The 27,973-nt window shown below is 59.0% G+C and overlaps 1 protein-coding gene across 2 annotated transcripts in view; it reads left to right on the top strand.

Moving 5' to 3' along the window:
- Positions 1–277: 277 nt before the first annotated feature.
- WNT7B (Wnt family member 7B) overlaps positions 278–27,973 on the top strand; it is a 50,724-nt gene continuing 23,028 nt past the window's right edge. Inside the window, exons 1-2 of one of the 2 annotated variants that reach the window (XM_053582509.1) lie at positions 278–759; positions 25,203–25,429. In XM_053582509.1, the coding sequence (XP_053438484.1) occupies positions 689–759; positions 25,203–25,429 (298 nt within the window). In that variant the 5' untranslated portion in view covers positions 278–688. Of the gene's footprint in view, positions 760–4,881; positions 5,269–25,202; positions 25,430–27,973 lie in introns of those variants that run through there. The other variant, XM_053582508.1, reaches the window with a different exon arrangement.

The raw sequence follows: 27,973 nt of genomic DNA on the forward strand, positions 1-27,973 counted from the left end.
TGTCTCTCAAGAGCCACACCCTCCCCCGCGGCCCCCCTCAACCTTCTCCCACCCACCCCCAACCCAGTCCCTGGAGGGGAATCGGAAGGGAGCCGGCCTGGAGAGGGGGGCCCGGGGGTAGATGCGTTTGTGTGTCACCGGGGAGGGAGGAGAAAAGGGAGGGGAGAGGCAGGGAGTGAGGGCGAGAGAGCACGCAGCGAGCGAGGAGGGCGGGCGGGAGGCGGATCCTCCTACCTGGGGCGCGCTCGCTCGCTCGCGACTAGCTCGCCTGGGCCGCGAGTCACCTGGGGAGGCCGACAAGTGCGGACACATTGGCCGCCGCGGCGCTCGGCTAGGCGCGCACGGCCCCAGGCAGCTGCGCCCGGGGGAGGCAGCACCCGCCCGCCTGCCGCGCCCGGGCCCCGGCCGCGCTTGCAGGGGCCCCACGGTCGCTCAGCCCGGCTCCGAAGTCCCGGCCCCCGGCCCCGGTCACTTCCCCAGGCGCACGCGGCGGCGGCGGCGGCGGCGGCGCTCCGGGCTCACCATGGTGGCAGCGCGCGCCGAGTGCCCGCGCGTCGCCGGCCGCCCGAGCCGCAGCGCCGGCTGAGCGCGGTCTGCGCGCAATCCCCAGGCCCCTGCCCGGCCCTTGCCGGGCTTGCGCGTCCCCTCCGGCCGCCGCTGTCTATGGCGCAGCCCCCCTCCCTGGATCATGCACAGAAACTTTCGCAAGTGGATTTTCTATGTGTTTCTCTGCTTTGGCGTCCTCTACGTGAAGCTCGGGTGAGTATCTCCGTGGGCGGGGACCGCAGCCGTGGGCCAAGACAGCCGGGAGGAGCTGCCTCCAAAGGAAGAGCTGCCCTGCAGAGACGTGGGGACCCAGAGGGGCACGGAGGCTCTTGGGGCTCCAGGGCTGGCCTGTGTGTCACACCCTCTCCCCAGTCCCGCAAAGACTCAGCTGAGTCCTCTGAGCAGTGGGTGATCCCGAGGGGCGCCGAACCCAGGTCAGGAGCGAGAACGGGGCGCGCGGGCGGTGCGGTCGGGCTCGCGGGTAGCGGCGAGCGTGCCGGGCGCGTACTTTCACCTGTTTGGGCTCCAGGCCCGGGGGGTGGGACGCGCCTTTCCTCCCCCGGCTGCTCTGGGCGCCGAGCCCGGGCCGAATACTCGCCGCCCTGAGGGTGCACCGGGACTGGGGGCGTCGGGCTGCTGGGGAGACACGGGAGGGCGGGGGCGCGCACCCGGCCACGAGCGCGCAGGCCGAGGCACCCGCCACGGCCCTTCGTCTCTATCCATCACCCGGACGTGTTGAAATTACCTTGACAACTCGTCCAGCTGGCTCGGGATGGGCTGCGGGGCCGGCCCGGCCGCCTCGGGCTCTGTCCGGGGCCCGCGCCCCCGCCCGCCCGGGGCCCTGGGCCCGGCCCCCTCTCGCTGCGCTCCCCCTCGCGCGGCCCGGCGGGCGGGCGGGCGCCCGGCGGGCCGCGCTAGCTGCTCGCTGCGGTAGCTGCTCTGAGTCGTATTTCCACATTCCTGAACCCAGCCGAGTCCTTACCTGTTGAGTCGCGATCTCCTTTAGACAGAATCTGTCTCGGCCTCGCTCTAAGTGGGGGTGGAGGGGCGACGTGACCGAGAGGGGGTGCGGTGCTCCTCCCGGGGGGCGCTCATGCCCTGGCGCCAGCACGGCCCCTGACACCTGCGTAGACCTTAGCCCAGCCTCGCCCTGCGCACCTACTATGCGCTGCCGGCGGCGGGCGAGGCAAGTGAACGGATCGCGGGAGGGCGGGTCTCAGTGCCGCTGGCGGGAGATGGGACTTCCTGGGCAAGAGAGGTGGAAGCGCGACTTGAGAATCGTCCACCGCCCCCATCCCTTCTTTACTCCGCCTTTGTACAGGTGGAGAAACCGAGGCCCAGAGCTATTAGGGACAGGAAGCCGTGGCTTCAGAGGCAGGGCTGGAAGACCTCCTTCCTACCCTCAGCCGTGCTGTCCTGAGCGGCTGTGTCTGCGGCTGCTGGTGGCCCTGTTTATTGTAGGTCTGTGGGCAGGCTGTGTCCCTGGGTGTTTGTTTATGGAGGTGAGGGGTGCAGAGCACAGGGCCTGCTGTGGGTGGAGGTGGGGTGAGTAGGCTGCTGTTTTCCAGACTCTTCAGCAACCCTGCAGAGGTTCCCCAGGACCCCCAAGGTGATCACCAACCCTTAATGAGGCTCTGTCCCTGCCGCCTGCTTCTCAGCACCCAGGCCTTCCCCTCCTGGTACCCCTAGAGTTGAGTGACTTTACTCTCCCAGGTTTAAGAATGAGGAAGCTGAGCACAGGAGGCCAAGTCACTGCCCACAGGAACAGTGGCAGAGCAGGGATGGGAGTCAGCGCTGGCCTCCACCACCAACCACTCCTAGCATCAGTTCCCCAACAGGAGTCAAGTCGCAAGGCAGCCCCTTCCCGCATAGGCAGCTGAATGTACACAAGGAAGCCTCCCCACTGTGGGCAGCCTCAGCTGAGTCCACCCTTAGCCTGGGCTCCCAGGGCTGATCCCAGGGTTTGGAGGTCTTTGTGACTGTCCTGAGTCTCCCATTCCTTCCTATAAATGGGACTGCAACTTTGGCCATGCTGAATAGGATGGCAGCCAGTGTCTGAGAAGAGAGGGCAGGTGAGCAAGCTCCCACCAGGTCTCTCTGTGGCCCAGCCTGAGCTCCCAGCACCTGGGTCAGCCTCATTCTGGAAGGACCAGCCCAGAACCCCTGGAGGGGGGAACTCCTCCCTGTGGTGTATCCCCCTGAGACACAAACTCCCCCTATTCCTGGGTTTTCAAAATGTGGTCTCCTAACATCGTGTGGAATGACAGCCAAGAAAGCTGGAAATCCATGCTGGGATCTGCTAGGGAAGGGACACGCAGCCAACCTCCTCCACCTCCAGAGCTCAGTGCCTGCCAGCTCTCAGTGGGGAGAAGGACCCTGCTTTCTTTTTCTTTTTTTTTTTTGGTCATTGGCCAGGGCTGGGTTTGAACCCGCCACCTCTGGCATATGGGACCGGCACCCTACTCCTTGAGCCACAGGCGCCGCCCAGGACCCTGCTTTCTTTGTCAGACATTTTGGCTGCACCAGGTGGGTACGAGGGGGCAGCTGGGCCCAGACGTGTCCTAAGGAGTTAAATGACCTGGGAGTCCAGTGGATTAAGGAGGAGGTTTGGGAGTCTGGGATCGATGTCCAGGTTAGTCCTCCTGTCAGTCCTCCCATCACTCTTACCCTATGGCCTTTAACCTCTCAGCCTCCCTTTCCTTCTCTGAAAAAACTGAGATAATGACAGCCCCTCTCGCACTGCATGGTGACGGTTGGTCCTAGGGGCCTTGGATCTGAGGGCAGTGGAGGGTGTGCCCCATAAGCACCTGTGGCCACAAGTAAAACCTTTCTTAGTGTTAATGACCAAGATACCGCCCAAGTCAGCACCCTGGGGACTCCTCCAATGTATTCTAAGGCCTCCGAATCAGAAGCTGGAATTTGAGGGTAATTAAGTTCTAACCAAAAATCAGAGATTGTGTTAATTGGGGGCTGTTCTATGATCACAGATCCCCCCATCCCCATGCCTGAATGGTGCATGTTTTTGAATGTACACAGGAAAGACTCCCTTATCCCCCTCCTGTGCTCAAGCAGCCACCACACACACGAGCCCTTAGGGACAGTGCAACTCATGTGCCACCCCTGGGGGTCTCCCACACAAGCAGGAACAAGAACTCATGCTTCTCCATCTCCAAGGGGCCAGGGCACCTAGGACAGATGAGCCTTGTGTTTTGAGCATTTTGAAAAGCTAATGGCTTTGGGGAGTTATACCTCCTCCCTGAGGGTCCTTTTTGGACTGAGCAGCCTCCAGCTTTAGTCCTGGAGGAGGCCAAAGCAGGACTTGGAGGAGCCAGTCTGGAGTCTGCACACCTTGTACCCACTGGCACTGGAGTCACTGAAGTTCCAGGACCAGCCCTGCCCCATGCCCTCCCCTGCCTTTGGGACCAGAAGCAGAAGATAAGGGCCCTGGCCTGGGAGGCATGAAGGCAGAGGAAGCAGTTTCTTTCTTCTGGGTGCTGAGGATGAGTCTCCACGCCAGATCTAGAAGCCAGGACATCCATTTCCTCAGGAGCACGGGCCACATTGCATTGACTTCCCTCTTCTTCTTGCCTTCCCTGCTTTGTACCTTTGCCCCAGCCGACAGGGTTTACACTGCCTGTAGAGGGACATTCCTATGTAGCCAGGCTTAGCACACAGTATGAGGTGGGACCCTAAACTTGTGTTTCTGGGATTAAAAATAACTGGAAGCAGGAGGATTGTTTAGCAAAGCACGTCCTTGTGGATCTGCTCCTCCCGAACCCAACCAACCCCACAAAGGAGAGCAAAAGAAGGGGGCCTGGAAAACCAGAGCTGGGGCCTCCGTGTCAGGACAGCAACACCTGCTGGTGGTACAGACACCAGGGACTGCAGCGGCGCAGAGTGCCTGGGACCCACAGCCGCCCTCACCGAAGGCGAGGCGCGCACAACACACACAGTGCTTCTGTGCACACACACCTGCAGCCTCCCAGGCCACCTCTATCCGCAGGCACACACAGGCACATGCAGACACCGGAGCACACATCGCCCAGCACAGCCCTGAGAGGAGCACACGCCTCCGCGCGCGGTTACCCCACGGTGCCTCCCCCTAGGTGCACCCTCCAGGGCCAGGCCAGAGCTGTGTGGCTCCCTGAAGGTGGGGGTGGGGATGTCCCGGTCAAGGCAACTTGGACAAGCCGGGGAGGCGGCTCCCACCGCACGCTCTCGGTCAGCCTCCCCTTTAAAAAAACCCGCCGGGGGAGGAGGCGGATGTAGGGGCGGCCCATCCAATGGCAGCTGCGCGCCTCGGGAGACTTGGAGACGTGAGCCAGAGTGAGCGACAGAGCCGGTTAGCACCGACAGAAGAACGGAGGGCCCGACGGCCACCAAGGCGCGCCGGCTGCCCCTGGACGGGTCCCCGCTCCGCATTCCAGCCCCAGCTCCCACAGCCGCCCCAGACCCAGCGCGATGCGCGGCCCTGGCGGCGGGGCACGGGCGACCGCTGCACCCGGGCCCGCAAGCCCCGGCCCCTAGCGCCCAGTGCCACCGCCCTGCATCAGGGAGCGCTGCGGGGACCCCGGCCTCGGCTTGCCCAGGCGCCCTGCCCGCGGGGCCTCCTCAGCCCGGCCAGGCGCGCCGGCCCACCATGCTCCTACGGTCGCCGCGCAGCGCGCTCCTCTCCGTCTATTGCCCGCAGATCTTTCTCCTCCTGTCCAGCGGCAGCTACCTGTGAGTGCCGCGGGCGGGGCGCGGGGTAGGCGGGTGGGGCCCCAGCTGGAGCCGGGCGGGTAGGGAACGCAGCAGCCAGGCCCCTGGGCGTGGCGCCGGCTGCTGGTCGCGCACGGGAGACAGGGACTTTACATCTCCTTGCTGGCCTACGCTGCCGAGGTGGAACACCTGGGGGATAGCTGCAGCAGCGAGAAGTCCCAGTTTTGGGTGTCAGAGTGGCCTGAGAGCGGCCCAACTGTCCGCGCAGACCAGGCTGTGCGCACCGAGGGCTCGAGGGCTGGAGGGCGTGCGGGCGGCGCGCGGCGCGGAAATTCCCTCCGCGTCCCCGCTGAGCCCTGGACCGGTAAGGGACACCTCTCCTCATATTAACCCATGCGGTGCGCATGGCAGTGCACACTTAAGAGAGCCGCACGCACACACCCGCTCCCCCGCGCAAACACTGGCGCACACTTGCATGCTGTGCTCCACCGGACAGCGCCCAGGGTGTACCCCGAAGTCGCTGGGCTTCTCTGCGCCTTTCCACTGTTCGGCGCATCCTGATGCAAGCCTGGGGCGAGGAAGGCGCGCCTCGCCCAGGTGTCTGGGTCGAGGGAGCCCGCGCAGCGCCAGCGCGCGCTCGTGCTAAGGGCCGGGCAGCGCCCAGCAAACTCGCAGAAGCTCCGGGCAGGGCCCAGTCCGGCCCAGCGAGCAGAGGGGGCGAGTCCGCGCGGCGGTGGCTTTGCCCGATTCCTAATGGGACGCATATGCTCTGGCCTCCAACTTAAAAAGAAGTTTGATTTATGGAACCGCCGTTTGGGGGAATTTAAGCTGGATGCTACTGATTAAACCTCAGAGCCAGCTCTCCCTCCCTCTCTCCTCCCCTCCCCCTACCCCTCCTTTACACGCGGGCCACGTCCGGGGTCGCCTAACGCGGCCAGAGGGGGCAGCCGCCGCCTTCCCGCTCCGTGCGCTGCCCCCTCTCCCCGTGCGGTCGAAGTCCTAATAAATCGCCGCGCCCCACCCCCATTTAATAAAGATGCAGCCAATTTCTCCTCCAGCTCCTAGGAAATTACTATCCTACCAGTTTTCCTTCTATAAATAGTCGCGCATCTTGAAACAAAAGTTCGCAACCGCAGCCAGATGCTGCGAGGCCCGCGGTTTCCCGGGCTGTGGGACATAATTACAAGGTCCGGGCGCAGAGAGCGCTCCAGGCCCGGCGGGCAGCCCTGGCTGCTGCGGAGGCATCGCCCGGGGTGGGGTGGGGGTGGGGGGTGGGTAGCAAGGCGCATGCCTGGTGGGGACCGCCTGGCCTGATCCGCGGGATAGCAGGCTGAAAGTGCTGGGCCAGAGGGTCCTGCCTTTGGTGTGCTTCTCAGGAACTGGACCAACCGAGGGGGCCTTGGAATCCCAGCCTCCAGTTCTTGGAGGTGGGCAAGCCTCCTTCTCCCCAGAATCTTGGCATTTCGATCTTAAACCTTGCTACAGGATTGCAACCATTCTGCTTGGGAAATCATTTTTGGGGTCGGCTGGCTCATGCAGGGAGGCCTGGGGTGGAAAACCAGGAGTCCTCCAGGGATGGTTTAGAGTGTCTGAGAGGAGGAGGGATGCAAGGAGTGTGGGCTGGGTGGGAGTCGATGCTGAGGCTGAGTTTGAGGGGTCCCTGGGGCAGGCGGTGGCCAGTAGACCTCACATTCTCCTTTGGGGTGACCTCCACATCCCAGCCTGAAGTAACTGTCAACCATACCCACAAAGGCTTGTTCCCTGCAGAAATTCTCCCAAAGGAACAGCTTTTCCACACATTCCTGGGCCAGGGCTGGGGTCCAGGGTGGGTGGCAGGGGACGGTAAGGCAGGCTGTGTCTCTGCCCTGCCTTTAGCAGCACAGGTCTAGTGCTGGTCCAGCCTGATCTTCAGCCCCAAGGGGAAGAAAACGCTGACACCAGCCTTTCCCAAGCAGAGACTCAGATGTGTTCCTGGAAGTGAGATGGGGAGGCCACGGCGTCTCTGGGGTTTCCCCTGCCCTGTTTGGTGGGAAATGACCCCAGCTGGGCACAGCTGTGCTTAGGTGAGGCCGTCATGTGCAAGGTGGCGAGAATCAGTGGTCCGCACCGCAGGCATGCTGGAGAGGGTCGGCCTGCGGGATCTGAGGATGCCAGGGGTAGGAGGGGTGCTGGGTGGAGGCTTCGTTCTGCTCCAGAGAACTTTCCAGAAGGCATCTCATTGCTGGGATGACAGACACTGGCCGACAGTTGATCCTGCCCCTTTCATCTGGGCTGCTCTCCCAGCTCCCTGTCCTGCGCTGTGGTCCACACACCCCGAATCCCAGACGCATGCCTGGGCCCTCGCCACTGATCGGGTTGGACGGGTGTGTTGGCCTGGAAGGGCCCCGAGCCCCCGCTGGACGATGAGCTTGGCCCAGCTGTGCTAGGAAGCCCTGGCTAGACCCTGCTTGTGCCTGTCATCAGACCAGGCGCTCACAGGGCCAGTGGGGGTCAGCCAGGGCCCAAGGAAGGGCAGGTGGGGGCCACAAGCCAAGAGGAAGGCTTGTGGTGCTTGGTCAGCTGGTATAGGGGCCTGGCTGAGGCCTTGAGTCAGATCCAGCCTGGGCTACTGTCCGGGGAAGGTCCTTTCCGGTCCTCGCCTTCCTCTCCCAGATGTGGGGGTTGGCTATGACGACCCCCCCAGGTCTTCCGGTACAAGTCTCTTATGGTGACTGCTCGCTCTGGGGAGCCGAGTGAGTCATGGGTGACGGGGTGGTTACTCACCGACCACCTGGCTGTTGGGGGGGTGGCACTCACCACTGCCCTGTCGAGGCTGGGCCTCTTCCCGGCTCTGCTGCTGTGGCTTTGCTGGTGCTGCCAACCGCAGTCCCAGAAACCCTGTGGGCATGACCCCGGTGTGGGGTGCTGAATTAGGCCTGCTCCCATGGCATCACAACCATGTGGGAGCAGAAAGGGGCCACACGATCAGGCGTGGACAGGTCACCCTCGGATCCGCATCTGCATGAGTATGGGAGGGGTTTTGCTGTGTGACCCCAAGCAGGTCCATGGGCCTCTCTGGGTTTCTGCCTCCTTATCAGTCCCATGGGATGGAGATTCCTTCCCTGGAAGGACGAGTCAGGCCACGTGCAGCTGGGATTTGAAAGCATGCAACCCTCTGTGGGGTGGTGTACACAGCTAGGAGACCCCACAAAATCTCATTCCCCAGCAATTCCCAAATGGAGCCACACTAATCATAGAAAACTCAAAACTTGTGGATGAGACTTGTCAACTGTCAGTTGAAATGGAGAATGATGCATTTTGGAAATGCCTCCCTTTGACTATCTGTGCAGAGGGAGGGGAAGGTGGGCCTCATGTGCATCCTCCTCGGGCTGCAGTGGGCTCTGCAGTTGTGCGCTGGGTCTGTAGCAGAATGGGCCATTTTCTAACCTGGTTCCCTTGAGTCTTAGGTACAGGTTTCCCTTGATGCTTAGGTTCAGGTTCTGGCCCTGCCTCCACCTCTTTGGCCCATTGTGTCCCTTGACTTCAGCTATTCCCTCTGCACAGTGAGGATCCTGGGAGCTCAAGCCTCAGGGTGGCTGTGAGAACCCATAAAGGAAATGCAGCAGAGTGCTGGTCCCCAGTGAGTGCCCAGGAGATGGGTCGCTGTAACTCTTGGTTACTAGGAGCAGGGAGGCTGGCTACGGGCACACAGGGAGGCTCGTTGGCTTTGTTCATTCAGGAGGGAGTGATGAACTCTCTAGGGTGTCTCAGAAGGCTTCCAGGAGGAGAAGGTGACTCCCAGACAGACTTTGTTTCGTTTTATTTTTTGAGTGGGCCTTGCTCTGTCTCCCCTCCGTGGGAGTGCTGTGTTATGATCGTAGCTTGCTGCAGTGTGGAACGCTCTTGGGCTCCACTGATCAGCCTCTTCCTGCATCAGCCTCTCCAGTTACTGGGACTACAAGTGTGAACTACCATGACCCACCCCAGACAGGGTTCTGAGGGATCGATAGGAATTGTCGAGACTAAACAAGAGCTTGAGAGAGACTCCTGGAAGAGGAAACAAGACTGACTGTCAAAAACATTTACCCAGGTGTTCCCCTCAAGGAAGCCTCACAGCATCTTGCTGAGGTGGGCAGATGGGTGTCCAGAGAAGACACCATGTCCTGAGGTCACCCCCAGGCCCCGGGTCCAGACCCCCCCAGCTCCAGGCTCCTCACCTGACTCCAACTCTACCTTGGAAGGGAAATTCTTCCGATGGTTGTCCACAGGGAGTGGAGTCCTGGGTCTCTTGGGGCCCCAGAGTTCTAGCCAGCTGTTGGAGGTGTTGTGAGGGGAGGGCAGTGGTGACTATGAAGGGAGATTGAGTTTTGATGCATCAAATGCACATTATTTGTTTCCTCATTCACTGTTCTGGACCCCTCTGGGTAGACAGTAGACACTGGCCCAGTAAGTCACCCTCCTGCCCTGTCCCTTCCACCTGGTCATGTTCCCCAGAGCCTCACACCAGCCTCAAGGGGCATGTGGGCCAAGGCTGTATAGCCAGCCTATGGGTAGCCCAGAGTCCCTATAGGGTTTGGACCAACTCTCTGTCATCTGACCACCCTGGACAGACCCTGAGGGCAGTGGTATGGGGGTATAGGGGGTGTAGTGCTCAACTTTGGAAACCCAGGCCATCTGTCAGCTCAGATTCAGGTGGTGAGTACCCAGATCAGGGGCCTACCATGTGGCCAGTGGCCAGGCTGCTGGCCTCTTGAGGCTCTCCTTGCCTTCTGGGCAGATGAAGGGCTATGGCAGGCTCCCCTGAGGTTGCCAATTTTCATGGCCCTGGGTCCAGCTCAGATAGGGCTCAGTCCCCCTCCCAAGGGGACAGGAGGCTGGGCTTGTCAGATGAAACCCTGGCCCAGGGTTTCTGCAGCCTGATGAAAGGGTCATTGTGTGGCGCAGGCGGCCGGCTGGCCAAGGACAAAACCGCCGTTTGTCCTCCCTCCCTGGCGAGGGGCTGGGGGCCTCCCCTCAGGCTGGCCGGCAGGGTGGGGGTGGGTACAGGTGTGCTCCCTACTCCCCTCCTGTCTTCCTGCTCAGACTTCCCAGGCCCCTCCCCCCTTCTTCCTCCCACCTAGGGCATCCTCGGACTCTGAGTGAGGATCCTGAGTCTCAGCCCAGCCCCACTGCTGGCAAAGAGGCAGTGAGATCTCCGGCCCTGGAGGTACACAAACAGATGTAAGCGGAGTGAAGGCCAGGGATGCTGGGGAAGGGCCTTGCCTGGGCAGAGAAGCTCGTGCTCATGGGTCCCCTGTGCATGGGTGGTATGGTTGGCCCTTTCAGTAGATAAGGATGCTGAGGCCACCTCACAGCCTCAGAGGCAGAGTGGTGGGGTGAGGCTTGGAAGCCTGGCCATTGATGTCCCTCTAGCCGCAGTCTGGAGCAGGTGGCTGCAAGGTGCTGGGATGCCATGAGGACTCAGTCTGAGGCTGTGGGTGAAAGACACTCAAATTCTTCAGCCCCCACGCAGCCATTGCAGCTTTAGACTGAAGCTTGTTGAGTGCCCATAGCAGGGCCCAGGAGGAAACCACCCTGCCCACCAAGCAGCTCCCTGGTCATCAGCAGTGACCAAAGTGAGTGTGCCCTGGCAGTCCCATTTGATGTCACTTGCCACCCTCCATTGCTTTCTGGAACCTGCTCCCCTGGTCATCCTGGCTCCCCATCCTCCTGTGCTCAAAAGTCCTACCAGGAGCCCAGTTAGAGATGCAAATGGGCCAGGGATCCTGGAGGGAAGAGCCACGCACAAGGATAAGTGGTGTCTCCCCTCACCTGTCCACCTCTCCACCGCAGATGTGGCTATGGCCCCAGGGCAGAGGGGTCCTGAGCTAAGACTTAGGCCCGAGCAGTCTCAAGTGAGAAAATGGTTTTAAAAACTATTTCAAATGGGAATTCCTACAGGACGCAGCAGTTGCCCTGTGGATGCCTGACGGGTAGACACGTCTGGGCAGTCCTACTCCTGAAGCCAGGAAGGCCCTCCCTTGGCCTGCCATGTGCAGAGCAGTCTGCTGTTGAGTCCATTTTTTCCTCAGCTGCCAGAAAAGGGGAGCTAGGAAGGGGCTGTCGAGTGTGGCCAGTGGCAAAGTGAGGAAGGTGAAGGTCAGTGCTAAGTAGCTGGGCACAAGTCAAGGTGGCTGAATCCAGACTGGAACCTAGGTACTGCTAGCTGTGAGGCCTGTGCTGCCTCTCAGGGCTCCTCACTGATGTGGGCCTCCGGCCTCCAACAGACTCTGTTACCTTTCAATTTGCTGCCTGTTACCTTATGTGGGCTGAAAAAACAGCTGATTAGAATTGTCTGTTGAATAAGAGCCACCGGAGTCCTGAATGAGGCTTCCTCAAGGTCTCAGGGCTCCTCCAGGTTTAGTTTTGGGACCAGAGGTGCAGCTTTCCCGGTTGGAGTGGGGAGCCCAGAAGCCTCCTATTTCTAGTCCCTTCCAGCCTGGCACCAGCCTGACCCAGGGCTCTGAGACCAGCTTGAGGGGGAGAGAAGGAAGCCCCAGCTGACCAGCTTGTCACTTCTGGCGGATCAGCTTGTGTGCAGTTATAGGGGAGGCTGGAGCCTGTACCTGGCTCAGCCATAGGGGCATCATTTCCCTTCCTTGGGGCTCGGTTTCCCCATCTGGGTCCTGGGCCCTGCTTTCTATGCATTCCTGTCCTGCTAGGCCTCCCACCACTCCAAGCCTGCCCCTCAGGTCCATAGCATCCTGTGCTGGGGAAGGAGACTGACCAGGGGCAGGTGGGCCTGGGAAGGAAGGCCCCTCCCTCTCCCTCCCTTCCTTGCATGTCATTGACCTAAAGCCCTGCAGTACCCACAGCTGCAATGAGGGTGGGCCGGGGAAGACCTCTCCAGGAAGATGACCTCTGGATGTGTTGGAGGGAAGGAGAATGGTTCTCCGGGCGAAGGAAGGAGCACAGGCAAAAGCCTGAAGGTGTGAGGAGGACGTGGACAGTTGGGGAGTGTTTGAGGTGGGCAGGTGAGGTGCAGATTGTGCCACAGCAGCTGTCCCTGGCGTTTAGAAAGACCCCTCTGGGGAGGAGGTGGGGGAGAGATAGGGTGGTCCCTCTCTCCCTGCAGATGGAGGGCCCAGGCCACTTGGCAGCTGGGAGGAGGGGGCAGCTGAATCTGCAGGACCCACTGGGGGCTGGGTGCATGAGGCAGTGCCAGCACATAAACACCAGCAGGTGGGCTAGGGCTGGGAGTCCGCCATCGCGCCTCCAGGGTACAGTGTAGCACCTAGCCCATTACTTAGCGCAATGCCCAGCAAATCTGTGTCAGATGGTCCTACAGCCTTGCAAAGTCCCAGGTCAGGGTTCCCTGCCTAGGGGTGGCAGGGCCTGAGGGGCCCCATGTGTGTTTGGTTCCCATTGGCGCGGTGGTGGGTGGTCATCCTAGGGGAGGGGCGGCTGGGGGGCCGGATGACTTCCTGGCTCCCCTGACTCAGGTATTCCCGGAGTGATTTAAGTGCTGGCAGGAGTGCTGGGAATTTCCAGGTGCTGCCTACACGCCCCCTCTGGAGGGAGCCAGGTCTATCACCCCACTGTCTCTGTCTCCTGGGCTCATCCTGTGTGCCCCATTGTATCGCCCAAATCGGCCCGTGGATGGCTGGCCTCCATTGTGCCATGCTCCTGTGAACGGAGGTGCTGCTTGGCCCCAATCACTGCCCCAGTAGGGCTGTCATCCATCCCCCTTGGTGGCACTGCCCCAGGGTGGAGCACCATGTTGGGCATGCCCAGCTTCTTAGAGAGACCTTCCTGAGCCTCAGACCTGTGATATAGGTAGAGGTGCCAGGAAGCCAGCCCACCCAGAGTCTTTAGGAGTATGCCTTGTAGGCTGGCAGGGCCAGGCAGGCTGGTGTCCTGGGAGGTGGTGGGGAGTCATCAGTGCCAGGCTCCACTCTCCCTCTACACCTGCAGTAGCTCAGAGTATACGAGGATACAGGGCATGGGGCTCGCGAGGACATAGCCGCTGGTAATGCCAGGCTGGGGCTGCTGTCGGTCAGCAGCAGATTGACTGATGCTGGTGCTGGGCTGGAGGGAGTGGGCTGCCCGTGAGCTCCCATCTGCCCTCTCTTGGAACATACCTTGCCAGCCATGCAGCGGGGTGGGCTGCCTTCCAGCCTGCAGCTCCTGGAGATGTGGGGGGACCTTGCTCCCCATCCTGTACTCTTTTACTTCCTTTCCAGCACCTTTAGGAGTGAGGCAGGGTGTGCAGTGTGATGACTGCAGGTGTCAGGGAAGCCCTCTTGGATTAGCCCTGGCCCTGAGGAGCAGTGTGGGGGTAGGGAGAGCTAGGACTTGCAGTCAGCTCTGACTGAGGGCCCAGAGCTGAGCCCTGGCTTCCCCTTGCTGCCTTCCATGAAGCAGAAGTGGGCGTTCCTGCAGTGGGGAGGGTGAGAGGGTGGGAGGAGGCAGAGCCAGAAATGGAGGTAAAGTGAGGCTTAGTCTCAGTCCTGCCTTTCAGTCTTCAGAGAGGTGGTGGCTCACCATTCACTACTGAGGCAACTTGGCCCCCATACCTGCCACTCAGACCACGTCTAGGAAGGCCAAGGCGCTGGCCCAGCTACGAAGTGCCCAGATTTCCAGCCTGGCCCTGGGCCAACAGGGCCTGCCAGCTCCCTCCCACCTGTTCTGCCCACCTGTCCGCCCATCCATCTGTCCTGAAGTTTCAGGTTGGCATCATGGTCACCCTGGCTTGCAAGACACCCCCCACATCTGACAGATCTGGGGCATCACGGCCAAGGCCAGGGCCAGTGGGGAAGTCTCTTCCCTGCTTGGGCCTCAGCTTGCTGTGCAGCCTCAGGTGCCCTGGCATTTGTGGGTGTTGGTGTCCCTGGAAAGCAAAAGAAGGGTCCAGGGTGAGGCCTAGGGAAGGGCATTGCTGTATCTGGGCCCCATTGGGCTTCTCAGGAGCCTGGCACAGTTAGATCTTGCTGGGAGCTGGGAGATACCTGGGGGCCTTCTAGGAGCTAGGTCTGCAGCCAGGCTTGGCTGCTGGAATGGGCAGTGTGCCCCTGGAGAGGGATGTGCTGGTCCAGTGTGTCATGATGGGCCCTGCATGCCAGTAGAGGTCTGGAAGGTTCTGAGGTCAGAGGTCGGCATCCTGAGGCTTTAGGGTCACGATGACAGGGTGAGGCTCTGATTTCACAGACTTAGCAGATGTGGGCTGATCTCCTTAGCCATGGGCTCCTTGTACCAGCGGGGGATACAGAGGACCCTTGGCTGTGGTTTGCTCACCTCCAGTGGCCTCAGCCCTGCCCAGAGCCCCTGTCCCTATGCTTGCTTTCTCCCAGGAAGCCTGGTTTCTTTCCAGGGTGGGGTCCTAGGATGCCAGGTCAGGAATGCCAGCTATGTGGGGAGGGTGGGAGGGCAGCTGCCTGCCGGGGGTAGGAATGAGCGAGCAGACACTGTGCTCTCTTCCCTGGGAACACCACGGGTGGCAAGCTGAACCGGGCAGTGGCCTGGAAAGATTTAGGCAGACAGGACTCCGCCATGGCAGAGGGGGCAGCCTGCAGGAGGCCCCACCCACAAGCACGGTTTCTCCCCCAGGGATAGATGGGCAAACTGAGGCCCAGAGGGGCCAATGAAAGTCAGCAGCAGAGCAGAACTCATACACAGGACCCTAGCAACCCTCTCTAGGATCCAGCTACAGCTACCTGGATTGTCACGTCTGCCCCTTGCTACACAGATGGGCAAGGAGGAGAGAAGGATGGTCTTAGGCCCTGCCCTCCCAGACACCTTTCAGGAAGCCTCCTCCTGCTCCACCCACACGGCTCCCTTCCTGGCCCTCTCTCTCAGCCTCGGTTTCCTCGCCTGTAAGGTCAGGCTGGCATGGCCCATGGTGAAGAGACACCATGGAGCTGGGTGTGGCAGGGTGGGGACACGGCCCAGGGGCCAGCACATAGTGGGCACTGCTCAGAAAGGGGGTTTTTGGCCTGTCCTGCCACAGGTGTGTGTGGGGGCAGGTGAGGGATGGGCCAGACGGCTGGGGTGGGCTGCTATCAGACCTGTTTTCTGATGCCCCCTCCTAGCCCTCACCAGGGTCCACATTCTTTGTGTCCATGCCAGGAGGGGGAAGGGCTATTTGCCAAAGGAGGGCTGCTTGGTTCTTATTTTCAGGTGAGAAAACTGAGGTTAGAGCAGCGTGGGGGTGGCCTACCAGAGGCCTGGGGGTGTGGAAGTGGCCAGGCCTCTGGCCCAAGCCCCACTGCAGAGGGAAGATAAGCAAATTCTAGGAAGGACAGGCTGCCTAAGTGCCACTGGGCCCCTGGCCTCAGGTGTGTTGAACTCTGACCCGTTTGTTCCATCACACAGGCTAAGGCTCTGGGGACCGGGCCGGTGCCTCGCTCTGGCACTGTGACATGCTCCTTCTGTCTTCCCTGAGCTGGGGGAGGGTTTCAGGGGGCTGATGAATGACCCCAGACCTGGCAGGCATTTTCACCCCATTTGACAGGAAGGAGGACTGAGGCCACTGCTGGCAGCCCCCCATATTCCAGTGCCAGAGACGAGTCTGTGTGTGGCTGGAAAGTTCCAGGTCAGCCCCTGCCCACCTGAGGGAGAGGCTGGCAGAGACGGCCCTGGGTGGGCGTGGGGGCCAGACGCTGCCCTCCTGGGTATTTGCCGAGTTACTTCCTGGACAAGTGGACCCAGGCCCGCCTCCCTGGCTGATCACAGATAATTAGAACATTCTTCAAATATTTTGCTGGAGGATGCCCGAGAAGGAAGAATTACAAAGTGCCCCGGGCCAGGAGCGTGGGCTGGAGGAGCTGAGGGCAGCTGGGCAGCTGGGGCCGGGGCCAGGGCCGGGGCCCAGGCTGGGGTGGGTGGGAGGTGGGGAACTGACCGAGGCTCAGTCAGCCTGTCCTACTTTTCAGGAAGCTGGGTTGTGGGGGCAGCTCTCACCCAAAGGTGGCTTACGTCCAGGAGCTAGGCAGTGTTAGGGACCTCTGCCCTGGGGAGTCTGCAGCTGGTGGTCAGGCACAGAATCTCAGGGCTCCTAGAGGGGGCTGGTGGGTGAGGAGGTCTGTGCAAGGGGGAGATTGCAGGCAGAGTGAAGGGCATTGTGGGTAAAAGTGAGGGATGAAGGGTGTGCCTGGGGCCACCTGGTCAAGCAGCCAGTGAGGAACAGCCCAGATGGGGGCTGAAAGGGGCTAGGGCAGACTCAGGGACCACAGTCCTATGGAGGTGGGCTGGGGAGCAGGCCAGGGCTGGGCCAGGCCACTGGTGGGCAGCTCCAGGGATAGAGCGGGATGTGCTGTGGGGGCCCCTTGTATCTCTGATGAGTTTTTCAGGGGTACATGCTAGCTGGGGGGATGCAGATATCTCTAGGGTCCTCCTCCTGGCTCCTATGGCTGTGGGGTGTCAGGGATGTAGCGGCCCAGGCAGGCTCGCACTGGGTTCCAGGCAGAGTGTGCCCTGCCCCTGGCCCTAAGAACATTCCCAGCTTTCTGTGGTTCTCTCAGAGGTGGAGGCCACTCCAGCCCAGAAACCCAAGGGTGGAAATGGGCAGTCTCAGAACTGCCTGGTCCCCATGTTATGAGCTGGTGCTCAGTCCAGAGAGAGGGAGAGAGCAGGAGCCCAGCCTGGTGAGATCACCACTGTTAAGGGCCATCTGCCCTCAGCTGGGGCATCTCCATCCTGGGCTGTGATTTGTAGGCCATTTATTGGGAACTTGTAGGAGAAACGGGGTACTGAGATGGAGGTGCCTGGCTCCCATGGCCTTCTCAGGACAGGAGGCCACATCCTTGGCCAAAGTCTGAAGACCCTTGGCCTTCAAGATGACTGCAGGCTTCTTCTGGGTCAGAAAGGATATTCCCTCACATAGAGGATATTTTCAGCTGACCATAAAAATACACCGTGTACACCTTGTCCTGTCACTGGTGGGGAACCAGTGCCTGATCAAGGGGTACTTTGGGGGTGGTTTCCCCCATAACCCCCATTACATCCCCCCACCCCTTTAAGTGCTAGGCTGGACGTGAGCAGCTGATGATTCTCAGCCTCAGGTGAAGTGGGGATGCAAACTGGTTTGGACTGCCTGTGATGCACAGTTCTGAATGACAAGGGGGCACACCACAGTCACCACAGTACTCCACAAGCTGTCTACTTTTCGCCGAGCCCCGCTGAGGGCATCCCAGCTGCCTCAGCCCCATCTGCATGAGCAGGGGCTGCTATCTGGTCGCTGCCCTGGGAAGGGCGTCCTCCCCAGTGTGTCTGAGCATCACTCATTTAGTCATCCCTCATTCATTCTTTCACCCCCTCTGCAAGTGTGGCTGAGGTCTGCCGTGTACCAGGCACAGCGTACTCTGGAGAACAAGGCAGTCTTCCTGCTGTCCTGGCGCCTGGAGGTGGAGGCTTGGGCCCATTTGGGGGAAGGTCCCTGACTCAGCCTGCAGAATGGGAGACTCCTCACAACTTGGGGGGCTTCCTTCTTTAAGATCCCATCAAGGCAGGCCCACCCCAAGGTGTATTTTTATGGTTAGCTGAAAATATCCCCTATGTGAGGGAATATCCTTTCTGACCCAGAGGAAGCCTGCAGCCATCTTGAAGCCTGGCCCCAAATGCAGCCGCCTACCCTTAGGGACTTAGCAGGGAGACGGCTGTCCAGGTAGATGAGGGACCACACCCTGCCTGCCCGCTTTGAGGGTCAGGGACAGGTGTGTCATGGGGACCCCTGCCTCCCTGAGCAGCTGGGCAGGCTGCTGGGCAGGCTGTGGACATTTCTGGATTCCTATTCTGAGATGGAATTCCTATTCCTATTCTAAGCCCAGTCCAGCACACAGTAGGTGCTCTCTCTGCCTTCAGCTCCTGAAAATTCCAACAGCATGAGGGACTTAGGTTCACCTCCTACCTGTGGGGCAGGCTTTGGAGGGGGGTTACTCCTGGAATGAGCAGTGGTGTCGTAGACAGGCAGGGGACAGGATGGCTCCAATCCTGAGCACAAGTGAGACACTGCCCTCTCCCTGGGCTCAGGGTCCCGACTGTGTGATGACAGGTCATCCCAATGTTTCCTGAGGATGCTGGAGCGGGCACTCCAGACTGGGTCTCGGCAGAGGTGAAGCTGGGAAGTGACAAGGGTCTTAACCAGAGTGGCTGAGGCCCAGGGATGGAGAGTGGGTGGGCAGCTCTGCCCTCTGGCTCCAGTGCTAAGCAGGATACAGGCAGGGAGCAGGAAGGCACCTCACCACCCCCAGGGTCTTCTGTCCCCATCTGCTCACTGTCTGGGAGCTGCCGGGGCAACCTGTTGGCCTCATTTGGGCTCTACAGAGGCTGAATCCAAGCTGGGGTGGAGGAGCCCTGCAGGGGCTCTGGCTCAGGATAGCACCTGGTGGCCCCCAGGAGCCCCTGCTGCAGAAGGGGTTCACGCCACCACAGGCCAGGCACACAGGAATGATTTTTTATATTTGAGACAGAGTCTCACTTTGTCGCCCTGGGTAAAGTGCCATAGCATCATACATAGTTCACAGCAACCTCAAACTCCTGGGCTCAAGAGATCCTCTTGCCTCAGCCTCCTGAGTAGCTGGGACTGCAGGCGTCCATCCTGATACCTGGCTAGTTTTTCTATTTTTAGTAGACACGGGGTCTCGCTCATCCTCAGGCTGGACTTGAACTCCTGAACTCAAGCAATCCACCTACCTCAGCCTCCCAGAGCGCTAGGATTACAGGCGTGGGGCACTTCACCCATGATTTTTCATGCTGATATTTCAGTTTTTAAGTGTGCTTTCTAAATTTTAATTATTATGAGAAAGCTTGGAGTTTTTATTCTTGCCTCTTTTGACAGCCCTGTTTTCAATGAAGTTGTGCATTGTAATACTTTACTTTTTGTTTTCAGGTATAACTAACATAAAGTGCAAACATGTCAAGTGGACAGCCCAGTGCATTTTAATGTACGTGAGCACTGTGTAACTACCACCTGGCTTGGGGTACAGGACATTCGGGCATGCTCCTCCCAGCCAGCGTCTCACACCCCGGGATAGCTCTCCTCTGCTTTCCATCTCAAAGATGCGGTTTGCTCGTCCCACAGCTCCATGGAGTGGGGGGACTGTGTCTGTCTTGTCCAGCTTTTTTCACTCTGCAGGATGTCTGTGAGACGCATCCGTGATGATGTGTGTGAGGCCTTGAAACCTCTTTTCCATTGCTGTGTGGTGTCGCCCGGAACACACCACACTTTATTTATCTGTTCCTTTGTAGGTGGACACCCAGCTTGTGCTGCAGGCACGTGCGCTGTCCGTGAGCATCTGAGCGTCTCCTTTCTGTTGGCTGCGTAGATGCCAGAGTGAGGTTGCAGGGTCACAGGGGGAACTGATCCAGGCTGGTGACCCAGGAGTGGTGGATACCGTGGCTGATGTAGACACCTACTGGCTTTGGAATTGCTCGTTGCCCTAACAGACACAGCTGGTCCCTGGTCCCCAAAAGGGGCTGGATCTTGTTGGCTCAGAGACTGTGTGTCCAATGAATGAGGTTGGTTGTGGGTCCCCTGTCTCTGGCCTCAGGGTAAATAATGGCCACATCAGTTGCACCTCATTGCAGGACAGCTGCCAAGTGCTGTGGGCTCCACATCGTGTGTTCCTCCCAGTGGCTCTAGGGTGTATCAGGGCTACATCACTCCCATTTTACAGAAGTGAAAACTGAGGCGCAGAGAAGTGGAGAAACTTGCCTGAGGTCTCACAGCTGGAAAGAGGCAGACTCAGGCACCTGGATAATGCCCCAGTGGAGGACTTGCCTCCCAGCCACTTCTGCTCCCATTTGTTACCAGGGGGTGTCTTCACCTGACCCTCACCCCCACTTGAACCCCTCAGTCTAGAGGCAGCCCCCTTCTCTTGGGACTGCTCATCAGTAGCAGGACCTCCCCCTCCTCCAGTGGCCCCTTATCCCCCACGCAGATCCAGGCCCTCTGCTGAGACCAGAGGGCCTTGTCCACAGTCCCTGGGGGATGAGCAGGGGCTTCTTGTCTGAGGAACGAACCCTTCTCCTGTGAGTGCCCAGTGGGGCACTGGCCCAGTCCAGGGTAAGCAGTTTCCAGACTTGTAGCCCACTCCTCCTGGCATCTTGCCTGTGTCCTGATGCCCTGATCAGCACAGGAGATGAGCCCAGAGCAGAACTGTCTACCGAAAATGCCAGTGCCTGAAATTCGCAAGTCCCTGCCCAGCACCCCGTGCTTGTGAGCTGCTCAGGGCCTCCCTGGCCAACTCGAGGGGCACGCGGGCAGGCCACTGAAGGCCACAATGCCAGCCCAGAGGTTTTCCCACTTGCAGGTGAAAGCAGCGTCCACCCTAAAGGGCCCTCACTCCCAGCAGCAGTAGTCCCAGCCCCGTTCCTGGTCGCCCAGCTGGCCTCCTGCAAAGGCTGCCTATTTAGTTACTGTGTATAATATTTCCACCTCACCTCTCCTGCCCCAGTCACCTATCTGCAGCCCCTTCCCCTCCAGGTGGAAGGGGTGGTGCAAGGAGGGGGGCAGTGGTCAAACTGGACGGTGATGAGGGGGGTGGTGGAGGCCTGTGGACCCAGAATGAGTTAACCAATGGCCTAAAGGATCTTAACAGGGTAGGGCTTCAGCTGTTTGGAGAGTAAGAAGTAGGCCCTGTGCCTGGCCCAGGCTGTCCCTGGGTGTGAGCCAGGCACCCACTGTGTGTGGCTCTGTGATCCACAATGCTGCCTCCACCTGCATTCTGGAAGCAGAGATTGGCTCAAGCCAGGCCATGGGGCCCCAGGGCAACCCCCAGCCTCCCTGAAACCTCACACCCACACCTGGGGATGGGGTGGCTAGCTTTCAAGGTGAGGATTAAGTGAGACTCAGAAGAGGTCCACAAACGCCCAGAGCTGGCCCTCAAATGGAGCATCAACATTGCTAGTGGAACCCCCCACCTGAGGTAGACAGTGCTGAAGTTGTTCCTAGCTCGTTGACCCGACCTGGGAATTTGTGTATCATTGTGACCCTGTTCCCTGCTGCCTTTGCTTCACCTCCATCCCATGCACTGGGACTCAGGGGTGTGCCCGGGGGCCCCAGTCTCCTGCTCCATCTGCCGCACACATCCCTGGTGAGCATTTGAGAATATGGGCAGGGTACCAGGCGGTCATGGTCCTCAAGTCCCCTTTCCCTGGGTCCTGCCCTACACTGAGGGGTATGGGGCAGTCCTGTGTGTAGATGTCATTGTTTAATATTGTGATTAAAATACACATAAAGTGAAATTTACCACTTTAACTGTTATAACATGTGTACGATTCAGTGGCATTAGTCCATTCACCATGTTGTGTGACTGCCACCTCTGTCCAGTTCCGGAACTTGTTCCTCACCCGGACGGGAATCTCACACCTATTACGTACACAGTCACTCCCTGTTCTCCTCCCAGCCTGGCGGCCACTGTCCCATTTTCTATCTCTGTGTATTTGGTTGTTCTGGGCATGTCACATAAATAGAATCTAACAATGTGTAGTCATAGGGTCCGGTGCCTCACTGAGCGCAATGCTTTGAGATTTCTCCACACTGTATTGTGAATCAGTGTTGATCCCTTCTTATGGCCAAATTATTCCACTGTGTGGACAAGCTGACATCTTGTTCATCCAGTCATCCACTGATGGACATTTGGGTTTGTTTCTATGCTTTGGTTATTATGACTAGTGCTGTCTGAACGTCTGTGTACAAGTCCCTGTCCCAAAACCCGTCTTCAGTTCTTTTTGGATATTTACGACGAGGGAAATGGCCAGTTAACTCTATGTTTCATTTACTGAAGAACGGCCACACCGTCGTCCACAGCGGCAGCACCACTTTAAATTCCTATCAGCAGTGTATGAGGGTTCCCGTTTTTCCACATCCTCAACAACACTTCACTGTTTTCTGGGTTTGCTTTTTTTACATCAGGGCCATCCTAATAGGTGTGAAGTGGTTATCATTGTGGTCTTGATCTGTATTTCCCCAATGACGGGGAAGGTTGAGCATCTTTTCATGTGCTTGTTGACATGTGCCTATCTTCTTTGGAAAAATGTCTATTCAAAGTCCTTTGCCCATCTTAAAATTGGATTGTCTTTCTGTTGTTGAGTGGCAGGAGTTCTTTTGGACTTGATTCTTGAGAACTGACTCTTTCATTTTTCATTCATCCATTCCACAAACACTTGGGATGGCTGCACCAGGCAGCCCTGAGGATCTGATTGAGCTCAGGCTTGGCACTATCCATGAGGTGCCTACTGTCAGGTGGGGATGCCGGGCACTTTGAGACGAGCTTTGCACTTGTGACATAGTGTGCCTCCCCAGTGCTGGGGCCGAGGGGTTTGAACACTGGGGCTTTTGCTGTGCCTGGGCGGGAGAGGGAGCATGAAGAGGGCAGCACCCAGAGGGACCTGCAGACACAAGGACGTGGGTGCTCATCAGAGACTAGGTCCTAGGAGGCCCCTAGGAGGCAAAGGAACTTGGATGGTCTCACGGCATTGGGGAGCTATGGATGGGCTTTGAGCAGGGGAGTGATGTGGTCAAGTCTGGGTGCTAGTGGGGTTGAAGGTGGGGAGCTGCCTGGAGGTGAGAGACCAGGGCTGGGGCCAGTGTAAGGGTTGACTCCTGCCGTCAGGGTCCATCCCAAATTCCACGAGTCCCAGGAAGGCCCACTTTGTCAGGCTCCTGCCCCCAGGAGGGGATCCTGCAGCAGGCAGTGGGGGCTTGGCTGCCCTGAGCCTACTGGAAGAATTCAGGCCTGGGGAGCATCCTCTAGGTCCAGGACCTGCGGTGGCTCTGCCCTTTGTGGAGGCTGGTGCCCTGCCGGGTTCCCATCCATCTCATTTCCCCAGCTCGGTTTCCTGAGGATCTACAATTACTTTGGGCTGAATTCCCCAGATTCCAGCCCGCTCCCAGCCCCACCCATCCAGATGCTCTTCCTCAACGCCAGCCTGGGGCATTTCTGCCCATTGTGCCCGTGGGAGACCCAGGGAGGTCTTGGCCAGATTAGCGGGCGGGCCGGGCGGGCTGTAGGGATTGAGTGTCGGCCTGGGCGCCGGGCGGCAGCACGTGCTGCGGGCTCAGGCCACATGGGGACTTTCCAGCTGGCCATGGGTGCATGGCTGCCCTGGAAAAACACTGACTTGTTTCTCTTGAGAAAGGGGCTGGTAGGCTGTGGGTAGAAGGAGGGCCCCACCACACTGGGGGCCCAGCTTTGGGGAGCCTCTGCTGGACCTTCCCACATGCTTTGCCCCTCAGTAATGGGCCTGGTTAGGTGTTTGGAAACCCACATGCTGCTTGCAGGTCACTCTGAGAGAGGCCCTGCCCTCTCCCAGCTTGCTGTCTCATCTCGGGGTGCTTAAAACCAAACAACTGCTGTGGCTCCTATGGAAAGCAGTTTGGCAATGTCTCAAAAAGTTACAGAGTCACTGTATGACCCAGCAGCTCCATGCCAAGGTATATGTCCCAAAAAGACTGAAAACAGGAACTCAAGGCGCTTCTCACAATAGTCAGAAAGTGGAAATAAGCTGAACATCCCATAGCGATGGATGGGGGACAGAATGTGTCCGGCCATGAACTGGAATACTACTACTGGAATAATACTACTCAGCCATGAGAAGGATGGAGCACCCACCAGGAAGGCCCTTTGGGGGGTAACCCGTTTGCTAAATGAAGGATGCCAGACACAAAAGGTCACATATTGGCTGAGTCCATCTCTCAGAAACGTCTAGAATAAGCAAAACCATAGGAATAGAAAACAGACTGGGGGGGGGTGGCGCCTGTGGCTCAGTGAGTAGGGTGCCACTTATATGCCGTCCCCATATGCCGAGGGTGGCGGGTTCAAACCCAGCCCCGGCCAAACTGCAACAAAAAAATAGCCGGGTGTTGTAGCAGGCACCTGTAGTCCCAGCTGCTTGGGAGGCTGAGGCAAGAGAATTGCATAAGCCCAAGAGTGAGAGGTTGCTGTGAGCCGTGTGACCTTATGGCACTCTACCCGAGGGCGGTACAGTGAGACTCTGTCTCTACAAAAAAAAAAAAAGAAAACAGGCTGGGGGTTGCCAGGGTTTAGGGAAGGGGAGAATGGGGAGGGACTAGTGGGTATGGACAGAATTTCCTTTTGGGGTCCTGAGAATACCTGAGAACCTGACAGTTGGAGGTCGCACAACACTGAATATGCTAAATGCTGTGGAACCCTGCACTTGAAAATGGTCAATGGTTCTGGGAATTTCACCTTATTAAACAAACAAACAATCACACTGATAACACTGTAAGTAAAAAGTAAAGGGTGACGCTTCCTGCTTGGGGCTTCAATTCCTGGGAGTTGTAACGAGATTAATGGCATCCTCAGGGGACCGCTGGGGGACTACAGAGCTGCAGTATAGTCCTCTGTGGGGCCCAGGACACTGCAGGTGCTGTTCATCCCCTGACTGCACCCAGCCACTGCTAAATGAGTGCAAACAGCACAGCCATCCCTCAGCATGCAGCCTTTCTCCCTGTGTTCATCTGAACTGTGTGGGGTTGGGGAGGCAGGTGTTTTGTACCTGTTTCATGAGTGTGGAAACTACGGCTCATAGAGGCAGTGCTTTCCCTGGTTTCATGGGGGCTGGGGTCAGTACCCGGTGGGTTTGGCTCCCAGCCTGCCTGACCCAGATGCCTTAGGGGGTATCAGCATGTCTGCAAGTGATGGGTGAGCCCAGTGGCTGGCGAGCTGTGGATGGTCCGGGGTTGGTGGCTGTTGAATGCCAGGTGTGATGCTGTGTGAGCTGAAGGATCTGCGTGTCTGATCCAGAAGCTTGTGAATGTGGCTGGTTCCTGCAGGTGTGTGACTCTGATTCTATGCTTCTTGTGTTCTGAGGCTGTGAGGGCTGGATGTGTACCTTCTCAGATTGGGGTCACCGGTGTGAGTTGAGGGCTGGGAGCAGAGTCCGAGAGGCTGAGTTGGAGGAGGAGAAAGGGCAGGGGGTGTCCTCCAGCCCGGCGCCGGTCTCATGGCCTGTGTTTCCTCTCCCTGCCTCCGCAGAGCGCTGTCATCCGTGGTGGCCCTGGGAGCCAACATCATCTGCAACAAGATTCCTGGCTTGGCCCCGCGGCAGCGCGCCATCTGCCAGAGCCGGCCCGATGCCATCATTGTGATCGGGGAGGGGGCGCAGATGGGCATCAACGAGTGCCAGTACCAGTTCCGCTTCGGGCGCTGGAACTGCTCCGCCCTCGGCGAGAGGACTGTCTTCGGGCAAGAGCTCCGAGTAGGTAAGGGCACCTCTGGGCTCCAGAAGCCTGGCCACTGGGGCCAGGGCTGCGGGCCTAGAAAAACTCCCCTTGCATGAGGGGAAGGGCTTCCAGGCAGTGGGGACAACCTGAAGACTGCTGCAGACTGCTACAGCATGACACAGGGAGTACCGATGAATCTGACGGCGGGTGGGTGCTCAGCTGTGGAGTCCAGCTAGGGAAGGGCTGAGCCTCCAGATGGACAGAGACCAGCAGCCCCCAACACATGACATGTGGTGCGGCAGGATCCTGCTGACTGTGCACAGTCCTGGGGGCCATGTGGCCCCTCTCTCTGGGAATGGGCTTCACTGTGCCCATTTTACAGATAAAGGAACTGATGCCCAGAGAGGGACTTAACTAAAAAAGTAAGTTTTGGGCAAACCATGATGGCTCATTTTGTAATCTCTTACGTTTTGAGAGGCTGAGGCAAGAAGATTGCCTGGGCCAGGGGTTTGAGAACAGCCTGGGCAACACAGTGAGATCCTGTATCTCTAAAAACGAAGAAAAAATTAGCTGGGTGCGGTAGTGTGCACCTGTAGTCCCAGCTCCTAGGGAGGCTGAGGCAGTAGGATTGCTTGCACCTAGGAGTTTGGGGCTGCAGTGAGCTGTAGTTAAGCCACTGTACTCCAGCCTGGGGAATAGAGGGAGACCCTGTCTCTTAAAAAAAAAAAAAAGTGAATTTTGGAGCCTGACCTGGTTTTGAATCCACTGTGTGATCTTGGGCACATCCTTCAGGGAAGTGCAGGGCCTCAGTTTCCTTTTGTGACGTGAGCTCTGAGCCAGAGGGCCCCCATCTGTGTCCCCCGTGCCTGTGTGCAGTGGTGCTCAGTAAACTGCTGTGGAATGCCTGAGGGTGGGGCTGGGGACTGGCCTTGCCCTCCTGGCCGTCCTGAGGGTCAGGGGGGAGTGTCGACGTGGGCGCAGCGCCAGGCATGCAGGGGTGCCCAGCCTGAGGGCACAGCCCGTCCTTCCGATCCAGAGGGCTGAGAAGCCTGGGCCCGCTGAATAAGCCGCAGCTGCCGGGACCTGGGCCAGGGCTGGGTTCTGTAGGGCTTGGAACGCTGGTACGGGGCGGGGGTGGCTCAGAGGAAAGCCCCTGGGGGCCCCTTTGTGGTGAGCAGCCTGTGGGTGGCACCGCCCCCTCCCTGGGGCCCACCACCCAAGTGCAGCTCCCTCCCTCCAGGTGGCAGGCACTCGGGGTGGGGCTTCCCCAGCCACCTCGGCAGGCAGGGCGTGGGCACGGGTGCCTGCTCTGTGCCAGGTGCCCACCTGCCTGCCCAGCCCTCAGCCCTGAGGCTCTGGGCTCTCAGGCCCCCTGGGGAGTTGTGAGGTCTCCCAAGGTCAGTTGATTTGGACACAGTGAGCTTATCCAGGTGTCCGTCACCCGTTCTGGTTGCAAATCATTCTGTGCCTGAGTAGAGGGATAAGAGCTTGGACTTTATTTCGTTCCCTGAGATTCAGGGGGGAGGGCCATGGTGATTCCCTCACTTCTGAGATAGTGACGCCCATCTCAGTCTCTGCTTCTTGGGGGCCACACAAGGTCCCCATGTGCAACTTGGAGGTAAGTGTTTTGGCAGTGCTGTCCATGTCCAGTGACCCCTCTGGCACCCTCGATTGTACCGGCCACTAGTGACCTGTGTGTTGCTGACTTTCTTCCCATCCTCGGCTTGGGGGCCTGGCTGCTGCCTGGGTCTTCAGGTCTGTCTGGCTGCTCCTCCTCAGCCTGGCCCTGGCAGGGAAGTGCCAGTTCCTCTGGGTGCACTGTGGCCCCTCTCTCCTCTCTGCCGTGACAGCAGGGGCTCACTCTGGCCATGGCTTTAAATCCATGGACCCATGGGAACCAATGGTCTGACACACTCAGCACCTTGCTGCTTCAGTCTCCTGTCCCCAGCCTTACCCCAGCCTGACCATCCAGGTGTCTCAGCAGAAACCTGGTGTCACTTTCTTGTCCATCCTCTGTCTGCTCCACGTCCATGTGGGGCCTGCTTCTCTGTCCTTTCCCTGGGCAGCTGTCACTGCCTCCTCCCCCTGCCAGCCCCACTCACTGAGTTAAACAGACACTGTGCCTGCCATGTCCTTCCCTTCCTCCAAAACCTGCAGTTAGCAACCTGTTGCCCCAAGATAAAGTTGACTCTTTAGCCTGGGCTCTGAGTAGCCTCATCCCATATCTCACCCCTGCTTCCCTCCAAACCAGAGCTTTGGCCATATCTGGCTTCTCCCTCTTCCTCCAGCTTGCCAGGCCTCTTCTCACCTCCAGGACTTTGCCCCTGCTGTTTCTGGGCCTGGGAGGCTCCTCCCCTCTGTTTATTCAGATCTGATGTACCCACTGGGGGAACAGAATGCGGTTTTCACCCCTTCTTCAGCAGTGCCCCTTCCACAGCCAGGCCATGGCTACATCCTGGAGCGTCATCCTCCTTACGGCTCCCAGGCTGGGCCCTGCCTCCTGGCGGGTGGGCTTTTTAGAGCCTAGGCCTGCAGCCTTGCTGCTCAGCCTACAGCCTTCTAGGGGCTCCTCGCTGCCCTCAG

This window comes from Nycticebus coucang, chromosome 3 (assembly GCF_027406575.1).
Source record: "Nycticebus coucang isolate mNycCou1 chromosome 3, mNycCou1.pri, whole genome shotgun sequence".
Taxonomy (NCBI): Eukaryota; Metazoa; Chordata; class Mammalia; order Primates; family Lorisidae; genus Nycticebus; species Nycticebus coucang.